The sequence below is a fragment of the Nesoenas mayeri genome, assembly GCF_963082525.1.
Source record: "Nesoenas mayeri genome assembly, chromosome: 6".
NCBI lineage: Eukaryota > Metazoa > Chordata > Aves > Columbiformes > Columbidae > Nesoenas > Nesoenas mayeri.
In genome coordinates this window covers 22154666-22167722 of record NC_137545.1, presented here as the reverse complement: position 1 = coordinate 22167722, position 13057 = coordinate 22154666, and the positions used below count along the sequence as shown (strand labels likewise).

General features: G+C 40.6%; 1 protein-coding gene across 1 annotated transcript in view; it reads left to right on the top strand.

The window, feature by feature from the left end:
* MAP3K20 (mitogen-activated protein kinase kinase kinase 20) overlaps positions 1 to 12756 on the top strand; it is a gene marked incomplete at its 5' end in the record, with an annotated part of 54746 nt that extends 41990 nt beyond the window's left edge. The window contains 3 exons of the mRNA XM_080346891.1: positions 2078 to 2184; positions 7834 to 7969; positions 12300 to 12756. Of these exons, the coding sequence (XP_080203017.1) occupies positions 2078 to 2184; positions 7834 to 7969; positions 12300 to 12665 (609 nt within the window). The 3' untranslated portion in view covers positions 12666 to 12756. The remainder of the gene's footprint in view (positions 1 to 2077; positions 2185 to 7833; positions 7970 to 12299) is intronic.
* Positions 12757 to 13057: the final 301 nt, after the last annotated feature.

The following is a 13057-nucleotide window of genomic DNA, read 5'->3' as shown; positions in this document are numbered from 1 at the left end:
CCTTTGTAAAAGCTCTGTTCTCTGTCGTTATCTCCACTCCAGTTACTGTCAGCCCTGCCCTCTGCTTTCCAGTATATCCCTGAGAAACAAGGAGCAAGCAAAACTCGTGGAAGTGTTTTGTAAAAGGATTCTAAATAAACCATAAAATATTGTAATTAGTGCAGCCCTGGGCATGTTTGCCCCTCATCTCTTCTTGATAATTAGGAATTAATTTAGTACAGGCACATCACGCACCTGCCAGTCCGTAGCAGCAGTAACCTCATGTATCGGTGGGAAGCCACGATCTCCAGTCTGGTACCTTCGTCACCATTTGTGAGGCTCTTGAATCCCCTCAACAGTTCACTCCCACTGGGGTGGGTGGTTGTAAGAGGCACAGCTGTAGCAACAAGAGGGATGTGAGGGTTCCTGGAAGGTTCTCTTTCCCCAAAACTGCACTAGAGTTGTCTGTTGCAGTTGGTGGCAGTGATGACTGTTGTGCTCCATAGCACCAAGTGTGGCGCTCCCTGACCAGGGAGGTCTGTGTGCTCTTCCAGACCATGTTCAGAGGGTCTGCTCAGCTGTGGCAGGTCCAGCAGCATGTAGGAGGATGAGTGCTGCCTCCCCCAGACCCCTGTGTAAATGCAGAGGGACTCTGGTGGGCGTCCACACCGGGGCTGGATCCAGCAGTGCAAGTGACATGCTGCCGCACCGGGCCCCGCCGCCAGCCGCCGGCTGTGCCCGCGGGCGCTACGCTGCGCCAGCCCGCGTGAGCAGACGGTGCCCGGAGCAAGGGCTCTCTGTTGCAAAGAAAATCTGCACAGCTCATCCAGCTGCCCATTGCCTGAAATCACGGAGATGGACAAAAAAAGACAGACAAAGCCTCCAGTTACAGCCAAATATTGCAGCATTACAGTATAAGAGAGCTTGTCTTTTTTTTTTTTTGTTATGCATTTGACACTTTTTCATGCTGTTTGACATTTAAAATAAAGAAATTGTCTTTCTTTTATAATGTGGAAATCACTTGGATCTTCCTGGGAGAGACACCTCAGCATTGTTCCTAATTGTTTTTGTGCTCCCAAATTAAAATGCACGTTTTAATTGCGGCATCTGTAATTTTAGCAGAAATGGTATAATTACAGGCGCAGTAGAGAGAGAATGTGCATCATCCCCTTATTATGTATCTACATTTTGTTTCAACCTTTTGTCTCAACCTTGTCTGGGTCTGTCAAACAGACTAACAGAGTCAGCGCTCTTTCAAGAAACACATTTCAGTGTGGCTTTTTCAGTTTTCAGTTATTATCCTACTTCATAGCTTCCTTTTGGGGTTAAGAGGAAAGCAGGAAATACAGGGAAGTTTTAACTGCTCTCTATGACTTGTGAGCACAGTGAGTGCTGGATGGAGAGCCCAGGAACAGAAAGCTCAGTAAACGAACCCAGGACAGAAGAGCACAGGCACTGCTGATATGAGCTTGGCTGCCAGGTGTGGCATCCTCAGGTAGTCTCAGTCTTCACTTCTTCTGCAGCTGCACCTGAGACACCCATGTGAGAGGTTTTTCTGGAAAGTCTGTTCTTCTCTGCAAGAGGGGAGCTGCAGCCAGAAACTCATTTTTGAGGGACAGCTAAATAACTTGTTCACACATTAAAGAGTTTGGGTTACTACATGTAAAAGGCCATCTGTCTAATTACCAGTTGCTAATGGGTCCAGCCTTCTCTTTTTGGCAGTATTTTCCTTCTTAGCTTGAAGAAAACTCTTATTTATAATTAAGAATCTTGATGGTTGTTGATGCTACTAATGTTGTTTAATGCTCATGCTGGATACCAAAAGGTTTTACTGGTAAATATGTGAGACTAAGCTAAGGCTTGAGTCCTACTGGCTTATGTGACTGTTTCAAAACTTACCTTTTCTTCAATGGAAAGAACAAAAAAAACCCAAAAAACAATTTACAAATTTACAGTCCTCTTGTAGGATGCTGTGTTCACAAAGCAGCATCCCCATTTCTATTGCTTGCAGTCTTTCAACTGAAAAATTCCTACAAAAAATTGTACACAGTAGCACTTGTATATGAATGCAAATGCTGTGTTTTGTTTTTGTCTTCAGAGAAGGCCATCTTTCAAGCAGATCATTTCAATCCTGGAATCTATGTCGAATGACAGCAACCTTCCAGACCAGTGTAACTCATTCCTGCATAACAAGGCAGAGTGGAGGTGAGTTTCCCTCTTCCCAAGGTGAAATGATGTGGTTTTCCTTTGAAATGATGCGAGTCTGTATTCTTCAGAAAGACATCAGACTCCAATCATGTATTGGTAAAAAATATCTGTTCTCGGAGTATTTTTAGAATGTTACTTACCTTGTTGTTTTTCAGGAATGCCCAGAATGTTGTGAAACTTGTATTAGGAGCCAATACACTTAGCTGTACCCTGTATTTATTGTTACGCTGGTTTAGGTATCATGATATTTATGGTTTTGTGATTCACATCTTAAAACTAAATACGTGTTTTCAGTCAGCAGTGCAAGGGCAAAACAAGTCAGGTAGATGGATGTTTTGATGCAATTTTCACGGAAAGTGTATAGACATATGTTTATATTTAAAAGAAAGATAAAGGGCATTAAAAAAATTCAAATCAAGCCTCCCTTTGTCTTCACTTGTTATGTGTTGTGCTGGTTTTTTTGCATTCTCTCTTTTGTATTGACTCTGTGCACATTCAGCCCTGTTCAGCCCAGCCCTATTTTCGTATAGTGCACCAGCATTGCTTGAGCATATCGTTTTACCTACTGCTGATCATAATTTTATTCCTAAGTGATTATAAGTGGAGATGAGATTTGTGAAAATTGCATTACATGATGCAATTTTACAGTAAAAGTTTCATTATGTGCCAAAACTTAAAAAAAGCCTGTCCCTGAGGCTTGTGTGTCAGTTAGAAAGCTTGCTGCTTTGCAGTACATCCTTCTGTTTGGAAAAGAAAATTGAAAACAGATCTGCACAGGCAGAACATTTTTACCAGACGATCGTGCCTCCGTCTATATTAAGAAGCGCTGGCCCTGCTCCAGGTGAGCTGTGAGCAGCAATATCAGAAGATTCGCCGCCTGTAGTCAGGCAGGAGCCGCAGAAACGTTTAGCAGGGCTGGGTGGAGGCTGGGGGGAGCACACGGGAGGAGGCTGGGATCAAACCCAGCATCTCCCCGTTTCCTCCGCGGGCTTCCCAGGAAAAGCAAGACATAAACTTGTAACGGGGCGAGTGGAAAAAGTGATGTGGGCCGGGGCGCTCCCCCGGTCACACGGCGGGTATAAATAGACGAATATCCGGGCCCGGGGCCGGCGCTGTCCTGGCTCCGCTCGGCGGCCCGGGGCCCGCGGCGCAGCGCGACACCTGCTGGCGGCAGCGCGCACCTGCGCCTCCCTCCGCCGCGGCCCGGGCCGGGGTCGCTCCCCGCGGGGGCGCTGCCGGGACCCCCCGGAGCTGCCCCTCGCCCGATGTTTCCTCCCGCCGCTACCCGCCTCTCGAGTGCCTGCCATGGTTTTATCCGTGGTGTTGGTTTTACAGTACATCAGCGTGCCCTCTCCCCCCCCAGTCCGGATTCTAGGGCTTGGAACAGATGCTGGGTATTTAAAGTATAAAAGCGTATTTCTTGGCCACCATTATTTATGCAGAATCTGGACATCATATTGTGGATTTGATAGCAGACAGAATACAAGGAGGTCTGAAAGAAAAATGTCCCCCAGTGAGGAGTTTCTTATACACCCCTGTATGGTAAAATTATTTATTTAAAAGGTGAGCAAGCACTCAAATTCCTTTAGGGGAAAAAAAAAAAAAACGAAACTACTTAAATCTTGCCAATATAGCAGTTTAAAAGCTGTGCTAGTTGACATTTGGTAACATTAGCCTTCTATTCTTTTACTAAATTGATTATTTCTTGGCGTGGGACTCAGGTAGTCCAAATATTTCTTGCAAATTTTATTTTGATGCGCCTAAATCACTCAGATGAGGAACAGTAATGAAGCGTTAATGAAAAGCCACATAGAAACGAAAATTTCTTTGGCACTATCAAGTCATCGAGAGACTTCTTACCATAGAGATTTGTGTTAAAGGTAAATTGGGCAATTTTTTTTGGAAAAATGAATGACTTGCAGACAAGGAAACATGAGAGGGAAAATACAAATTAAATGATGGGGCGTGATTTGCCTGAAAGCAAAGATGATTTCTGAATTAAGGTGAAATGAAAACACGAAATACAGAAAGAGCACAAGTCGTGTGGGGACTTGCTCAGAAGCCGGATAGGAGAGGCACTTTCCTACCTGAATTCTGGTACCGGCAGCCTGCCCTGTTGAGACAGCCATGTCTGAGAGAGACACTAATGAAGGTCAGGCCATATTAACAGAAAATATGCAAAAAATATGCAAGTTAAAGTAGATGAAAGGCTTGTATGTGTAAAGTGATCTCAACGGATAAACAGACTAAGACCATTTCTGAGAGCAGTTGCACAGAAGTTTAATGTGTTTTAACTTCTGCATTGAAAAATCTCTGCTTTTACTCATTGCTTTCATTGCTTTTTTTTTTTGTAAATCCTGTAGGGATTTGCAAAGATATAGTTGGACCAGCAATAGGGAATAGAGAAGGAATGAGATGCGTTATGAAGAAATAGAGGATTTTAATGAAGCCTGGCTATCAGAGCCCTGGAGAAGGGTGGGCTTGAGAAAAGCAGAGGTTATGCTTTTTCTTTGAGGGACCTCCAAATTAGTGATCCAGATACTGCACTTTCACAGGGATACTGCACTTAGCAAAGCAAATCAAAGCTCAGACAAGCTGGATTATGGGGTTTTTTTCCACTCTTAAAAAAAGGCAAGGTGAGATTCTTTTTGTATAGAGACATGCAAAAAATGCACCTGTAACAGTAAGTAACCAGAGTCTTCAGCATCTCTGACTGGCTGGTGTGAAAACTGAGAGTGGGCTGAGCCCGTACCTGCCTGACAGAGGTGATAAGAGAAATGGCACTTTGACCTACCTTTGATGTCGTCTTATTTGCAACATTTACTGGTCTTGACGTTTATATTAATAATAAATTTTAATCTGCTTGTTCGATCATATTGTTAAAATAATTTGGTGTCACTTTTCCTAATTGTTCTACTCTTCACAACTTTTTTATTTAGTTGGATAGGGGCACTGTCTTATGACTAAGTTGCACATGTCTGCCTTATGTTTAAGTTCATGTTCTGTGGTCATTTTGGAGTTCTGTCTCAAGTCACTTTTATTAGAGCAGGAAAAAATTACTATTGAAGTAATGATGTTCCAGTTCAGTGAGAGATCACATTTGTCTGCATTTAGTCATATATAGCAACTACATTTCTCCTTCCACCCTCTCCCCACAAGAGACTGTTCTAATAATTGAAATAGTCTATTAGTGATATTTACATTAGTGTATCAGTAGCAATTCAAGACACATAAACAAATGCCAGTCATTGTTTTTAATCTGTGACTGTTCATCATTATTGTTTGTAATAATACAGTATACATTTCTCAGTTCACAGAATGAGATTATTCTAGAGAAGCCGGTAAGCTCAGACTGCAGAACTAGAGAAGCAAACAAATCCACATGCCTTACCATGTATAATGTTTCAAGCTGCTTCATTTATGATATAAGACTCATTAACTGGGCAATGTACAGTAGCTTTCTCTGTAATTACACAGTTTTATTATACAGTGGAATTATTTTTCAGAATGCAACTGTTTTCGCAGACTGACCTTTTATTATAAGCGAAGTTTCTGTCTAATGAAGAGAAGTAATTACAGCACAAAGTACACTTTTGACATATAGAAAGCTATTGTTACCTGGACTTTCTTTGTGCAGAATGTTATTTAAAAGAGAACCTTAATCTACATATTTTAAAAATGAGAGTTGTGCAGAAGTAGCAGTGATGCTGAGAGACAAACTAAGAAAAGCAGCACTTGCAACGATCCTCCAATTGCTCTGTAGTTCCCCCAGTAGATTACATGGTATATGTTACACCTGACAGAAGGGGTTTGTGAAAATTAATATTTGGAGAGGAGCTATTTTCTGACCTTCTATCCAGCACTTTTTAGTTTTATTCCTTTATTAGAATGGATATTTTTTTCTGCATTAGGATATGTGACCACTTTCCACCCAGCGCTGAAATCAGCCCTGGCCATTGCATGCCTAAATACAAGAGATAATTTTGCTTGAAATCTGAAACATCATAATTGCGAGGGGCATTTTTTCTGACCACCACATCGAACAGCTCACTCAGCAGGATTTAAGTGTGACAAATGCTCTTGCCCCAGGTGGCTGATTTTTGCAGTAGAATTAAGTGTGGTGGTAGAGTTTGCAGTAGAGTTTGCTGGTTATTCCGGATCTGCATCCTTTCACTGAACTTTCTCTCTGACAGAGATTATCTTATTAAAATAAGAAATCTGTAAGATTTGGAATATTTAAATTATTTCATTTACTGAAATAGAGTATTTGGGTATTCGTTTTCCCACATTGAGAGCATGAACTCCTTTACATCGGTACTGGAGAACAGCTTAATCATTCCATGCTAGGACAGATTTACAGAAAGAAATGTTTTTTCCCTCCCAAATATAAATGACAACTAAATCTAGTCCTTTTTTTTTTTTGTGTTTGTGAAAACGTCAGAAGAAGCAGATTTTGTTTGCAGTGTGTTTATGAAGGGAAAATGTTGTGGAAGTTTGAGCAGATTTGGCTTTGCAGAGTCTCAATAGCTATCTCCAGAGCTTTCTTCAGGATCTCTGTCACCTGAGGAGCTTGTTCTCTCTAGGAGGAAATCAAAATGCTGTGATTGACTGTTCTCACAATGTGAATAAGAAACACTTGAAGTAATAGTCAGGACAGGGGTGGCAGGCAGTGCACAGTCTCCCAAACAGTCACAGAAACGGTTTGTTAGATGCCGATATAACCTCTGATACAAATTGGAGGTTTTTCTTTGGTTATCCCACAAGCAAAAAATGTGGCCGAATTTAGTGACCATTGTTTTTCTGTATGTTCTGGTATACGCCCATGCATTTGTAACACAGAACTTATTAAACCATTTTCCAAGAGCAGTTCAATTCATGCGTTTAAAAGATACTGTCCATCAGAAGGTATGTCAGAGGAAACCACTTTAACGGATGAGGTATTAATACATGCAATCCAAGCCAATAAAGACGGTATCTGGAGCTTCTTAGAGTACTGCCTTCCTGCCCTTCTTACTTTTCACACCTTTGCATGTATGGTGAAAAGCAGAAAAAGTACACCAAATCCTTTTATTAACTATTCCAAACTTGAGAAGCTTCTATCTGTAACCATTTGCAGGGTTTGGTTATATCATGTTTATATTCTTGCTCTTACATGTTCACCTAGAGAAACAGGAAGGTAAGTGGGAAAAACACCTGAGTGCTACTTCTGTGTATTTGCAGTCCAAATAATATTTATAAGCCAAGTTATAAACCCAGGCAAATGGGCTTTTCAGACTGCCCGTATTGTGTTGCTAGTAATTGTCCCATTACCCGGTCTTAGCGCAGTTTCTTTATGGTTAAGATCATGTTTCAGGATGTTGAGGGAAAAGACAACATTTAGGTTTTTAAAATGTTGTTATTGTATGGCATTTTACTTTTAAAAATATTATTTTTCTTCAACTTGAAGCTATTAAAGTTACTCTCAAGTATAAACATCGCCAGTTGTTCTTAAAACTCTGAAAGGCTTTGCATTTGGTAATTAAATGAACTGCTTGAGTTATTATTGTACTTTACAGCCTTTCACATTTAATTAACATTCGAGTGGGAATTATGAACAATTTATATCTGTCAGGAAAAGACAAGACATAACAAATTGTCTCCGTGCAGATGTGAAATTGAGGCAACTTTAGAGAGACTAAAGAAACTGGAGCGTGATCTGAGCTTTAAAGAGCAGGAACTAAAGGAACGGGAGCGACGTTTGAAGATGTGGGAGCAGAAGTTAACCGAACAGTCCAATACTCCTGTAAGTAGACAATAATTCAACCTTTCATCTTCAGAAAGTATTTAGAGCTTTGTCTATGTAGATCTAAAGACACACCAAGGAAATAGTGCCCCTATTTTCTTTAGTTGTTCCTTTGGGCCAATTAAAGTCTGTTTTATTGCATCACTGCAAATAACCACGGTATTTTTTTAAATTTCATCTAATATATTAGATATCAGATATTGCTGATAGTTCATATTGTGCTGTGGGCACTTAAGTAGTTTCCCATTGATTTAATTACAGATCTCAGCTTTGGAAGTTGATTGCATTCAATAAATTCATTTTTCAGCTAGAAAGTTGTTGACTTTAATGGATGCAGGATTTGGTCTTAAATGTAAGAATTATTTGTTTCTCACATAAGAAGGCTTGAGAAACCTATGTTGATTTTTTTTTTTTTTTAAGTTTAATTCTTTTTCTTTGAGAAGATGCAAATTTCCATTCTGTGGAAAAGGGGGTCAAATTTTGAAGTGTTAATTTAGGGCTTTTTTCATAATTGTAGTTAACATACTTGTACTGGCCAGTTATTAGCTGTTAGGATTTCCACATTTCTATTAATAAATAGAACAAAAATCTTTCATGGATTATCTTCAATTTCTTAATGAAATACGATTCTCTTGGCTACTGATTGGCAGAGGGAGGACTACAGCGTTGGTGCATGGCTAGACATACTCCAACAGAATTGTTGTTAGGAAAAATACTGCATTACTTCCTCGTTTTTAAAGCAGTAGCCAAAACAAATACCAAATTGAGATTGAAGTAGTGTATGATTTTCTTATGCACAATTTTATCCTACTTAAAACCTTGATTCCGGCCAGACCCTGTTTAGATATAACCTGTTTTTAAGGCATAGCTTATTGCTATTGTTTGAATGAAGTTGCATTCATGTTCCAGCTGTGAACATGCAGTCATGAAATCATGAAGGATGAATGTTTTCCTGTGTGCAGATACTGTATGTTCTGAGTAGAAATCTGTATGCCTACTTTAACGCTTGCAAACTTCCAGTAACTGAGCTGTGGGCCATCATCTGTACTGAGCACAGCATGAGACACAGCCTTAATGAGCAAACCTTTTCATGAGCAAGGCCCTAGGGTTTTTTATGCTGTACTTGCTTATGACTTCTACTTTTCACTTAGAGCTGGCATTGCTGAAAGAATAAAGCATTGTGCTAAGGCCGATTGTGCTAAGCATGAACTGTCTTTCTGCATAACATTAACCCAACTCTCTTATTGCATTTAAATGCAATTTCTTCTAATAGAGAAACAGGTTGGTTTTATTTTGTTTTCCATAGATCTTAAGTGAACTGTTACATGGAACGGCTTTTAAAAAAGCCTTTTTGGTGGAAAAAAATTACATACTGGCAAAAATTGGCTTGTTCAAGCAGGGTTGGTTTTTTTTGTAGCAAATGAAGTTCTACAAGGCACTGATTACAAATACAACTGTATTTTAAATACATAGCTGTAAACCATTTGCAAAATATCCCTGGGCATTCTGTTTGCAAGCTGTAATCCTTGGAGACAAGTGCCTGCCTCCCTCTCTTGGTTCAGAGTATGTCTGCTCGGCAGTGCCAGACTGGAGGATTGCAATAGGGATGTGCACTGCTCAATTTTCTGCTACTTTGGCTGTCAAAATGGTAGTAAAGGTATGACAACCAGAGCGAATAACACAGCTTAGTGTGCCCACTAGGCTTATACCTGGTTCTTAACCAACATTAGGCCTCGTCGTGTCTTACCTGGTGCTGTCCTCCCTGCTCTATGCTCTGCAGTCACTTCTTCGTTTTGCTCTGCACCGAAGGCCAGTACCAGCAGGTACTATTAAAGTGATGTGCAGGAGAAACTCAAACCAAATGAAAGAACAGAGAAGCCGCCTCTGCCACTTGATTGTCCAGTGTTTTAGGGTTGGTAGAAGCTTCATCCTGCATAGTAGGTAGCTATGAGTGGCAGGCTGGTCATACTCCATAGAATAAAGTATAGCTTAATACGCATCAGCATGAGAGAAGGATGAGGCCAGTCTTTAGAAACACTTATGTGAAGGTAGTGTTTCTCCCTGCTGTTGTTTTGACCCTGTTTCTGCTGTGTCTTATACAACAGACACCTTTGAGTCTGATCTCTGCAACTTCCCTTTGTGCACATCTACAAGAGCCTCTTGCACAAGGCAACCTGGAACCTTTTGGAGGAGTAAAATATATCCACAACTGTAGTGAAATGGGAGACTTCTTTTGAAAGAGGACCTGACTTTAAGAAGGGGTTGTATGTAGATAAGCTGAAGCTCATGTTTAGAGGAAGACAGTGAGCAAGACATGAAATCCAACTATTGACCTGTGGTGCTATGCACCTGCAGGTGGTCAAATGACAGAACCGTGGCTTGTACGGAGATTGGGAATCCCTGCCATCTGCAAAAGTCTCTTCCTCATAGTTATCATATGCAGTGCAACACCAAAAGCAGGTCCTGTTGCAAAGAACTAAGTTCTCCAGATAATGAGGTGGCAAAAAATGAAGGAAGGTGATTATAACTCGCAAAGAGAGCCACAGTTATCGCCCATTCACAGCTTACCCACTGCCAGACATTGTACAAACACTGACCCAGAAATCAGTTTTAGGGGAAAGCTGTTTTGCAGCTTTGTTGATTTTTTTATAGGGAATTCTTTCCATATATCAGGGGATGCATTGCCATGGATCTGAAGTGACTAAAACTCCACTAGCTTACAGAAGAATGACCTGGTGCTGAATTGTGTGTGCTAGTCATCTCATTTCTATGGCTAGATCTTGCTTTTAAAATATTCCTTTTCTTTATTAGTAAGAGCTTTTGGAGTCCCTGATCTGAGAAGGGCTTTGGTCATTGTGTGATCATTTCTTCGTGTACAACCAGGTGTACAGAACCTTAGCTACAGGTTCTTCTGTCACTTAGCCAGAGGATACACAAAGAGTGTTTAGGGCACGCCGTCTCCCCAACTTCTTAATATTATTTTTTTCAAACAATGACCGATAACTTTTGATAACCATAATGCAAATAGAAATCCTATGTAAGTAGGGGAAATTCGAGAGAAACAAAAGACAGATATTCCTCCTTTTTAATGATAGACAGCTTGTTAATATAAGTGGTTTTGCCAAGAAATGGACATTCTTTGAGCAGCCTGACCATGAAGCCTCCTGTATTACAGACCAAACTATCACCATCATCTCCCCTGTAACCTGTTTTGACCAACTGTCATCAGCTCTTAAGTCAGTTTTCTAACTACGTTAAGGAAGATGTAGAAAACCATTAATTTTGGGCAGGTAGTTTTGCAAACAGCTTTGGAAAGAAAGGCCAGTTCAAGCGTTCACACGCAGCTCCTTTGCTGTTGCTTTAGTGGGTAGCTTAATTTGGGATGAAACACCTGACTTTTTACTCCCTGTGGAGAACAGGCGAGCATGTCTGGCCACTCTGAATCATTGTTTACCTGGAGAGGGAATGCTTCATTTGTGGAAAATGCTGTAATAACAGAGTGGGTCAGGGAAACCCTGTTATTTGTAGGTGAAGATTAAATCAATAGCAGTTTAATATGATGTACAACCAACTGGCAGATACCTATTGATAGCGCTAAATAAACAAACAAACAAATAAATAAATGGCAACCAAGCAGAAGCAGCTGACCAGCCAACCAAACAGCCCCTCTCCCCTGCCTGCACCTCCCCAGGACAGAAACAAGCTGCTGGTGTGGGCTGGAGGCTGGTTCCTGTGTCCTTTGCATTGGTGAGAGGCTCATTGCTGGTTGTGGCTGTTGCAGGGTGACCCCTTCCTCTCCTTTTGAGCTTGTGCTCAAAACCAGCCTTTGCACAAATAATACTGCTGCTGTTATTGCTGACACTTAGAGGGCCGCTACTTCTGCACCAAACTTTGGGAGCTTGTTTGGGTTCTCTGATCTTAACATGATTTATTCTTCAATCCTGAAAAGTTCAATTAAGCAACTCACTCAGACTTCAACAGAAGTACCTGCATTGCCCTGGGAGCCAGTCCACCTGGCTGGGAAATGTCACATTCTGTTTTACCCTGTACAAAATGAAGGATTGAAGAGTTTGAACCTTCTTCTGTCGTGAAAGCTCTGCTGTCTGTGGTTCTTGCCATGCAAATCAGTGATTTTTGCAATTTTGTTTAAGAACAATGATCCCAGAATGAAGCTGTCTGGCTTAATGAATTCTTACTTGATCTCCATGTTTAGATTCACTAATTGTTGTACTTTCTGTTGATTGCTGTCTAATCTGGTGGTGTCTTTTTCCTTGATTTTTAAATTGGTTCTAACTTTCACTTTTGCTCTATCCTTTCCTCCTTTAAATAGTTTCTCTTACCTCTTGCTGCAAGAATGTCTGAGGAGTCTTACTTTGAATCTAAAACAGAGGAGTCAAACAGTGCAGAGATGTCATGTCAGATCACAGCAACAAGTAACGGGGAGGTAGCTGGCATGAACCAAAGTCTGAAGGCCTTGATGATGACGGGCTTTGGGGATATCTTCTCTCTGAACCAAGCAGGAGCTGTCCTGCATTCTGGAATGCAGATAAACATGCAAGCCAAAAAGAATTCTTCTAAAACCACCTCTATGAGAAAAGGAAAGAAAATCAACATGGCTTTGGGTTTCAGTGAATTCGACTGGTCAGATGACGATGATGATGATTATTTTGATGACACAGATGATAGCAGTGAATGAAATCAGGTATAAAATTAACCCTGAGATCGGTTTTAGCAAAGCAAAACAATAAAGTTTTAGAACAAGAATCCTGTCAGTTTGGTCTGTTTAAATCCTGTAAAAGAAAAAAAAAGAAAGATGACATTTTCCAGGCTGAGCATGTTTGTGTGTAGAAAGACATGTTGTTCTTGTTTAGCTTGTGCCGACTTATTTCTGCTTTGGTGAAATTTGGAACTAAACTTTCCAAACTAATTGAGATTATTATTATTTTAAGAACAATGATTATATCTATAATTCTTGATGCCTGATTACAGAAACTATGGCTTGATAAACTTAAGATCTGAAAACACTGGGGGAAAATTCAATGCCTTTAATGCCATTAATGTGCTTCAGATCTTTCTTTTGTGTTTTTT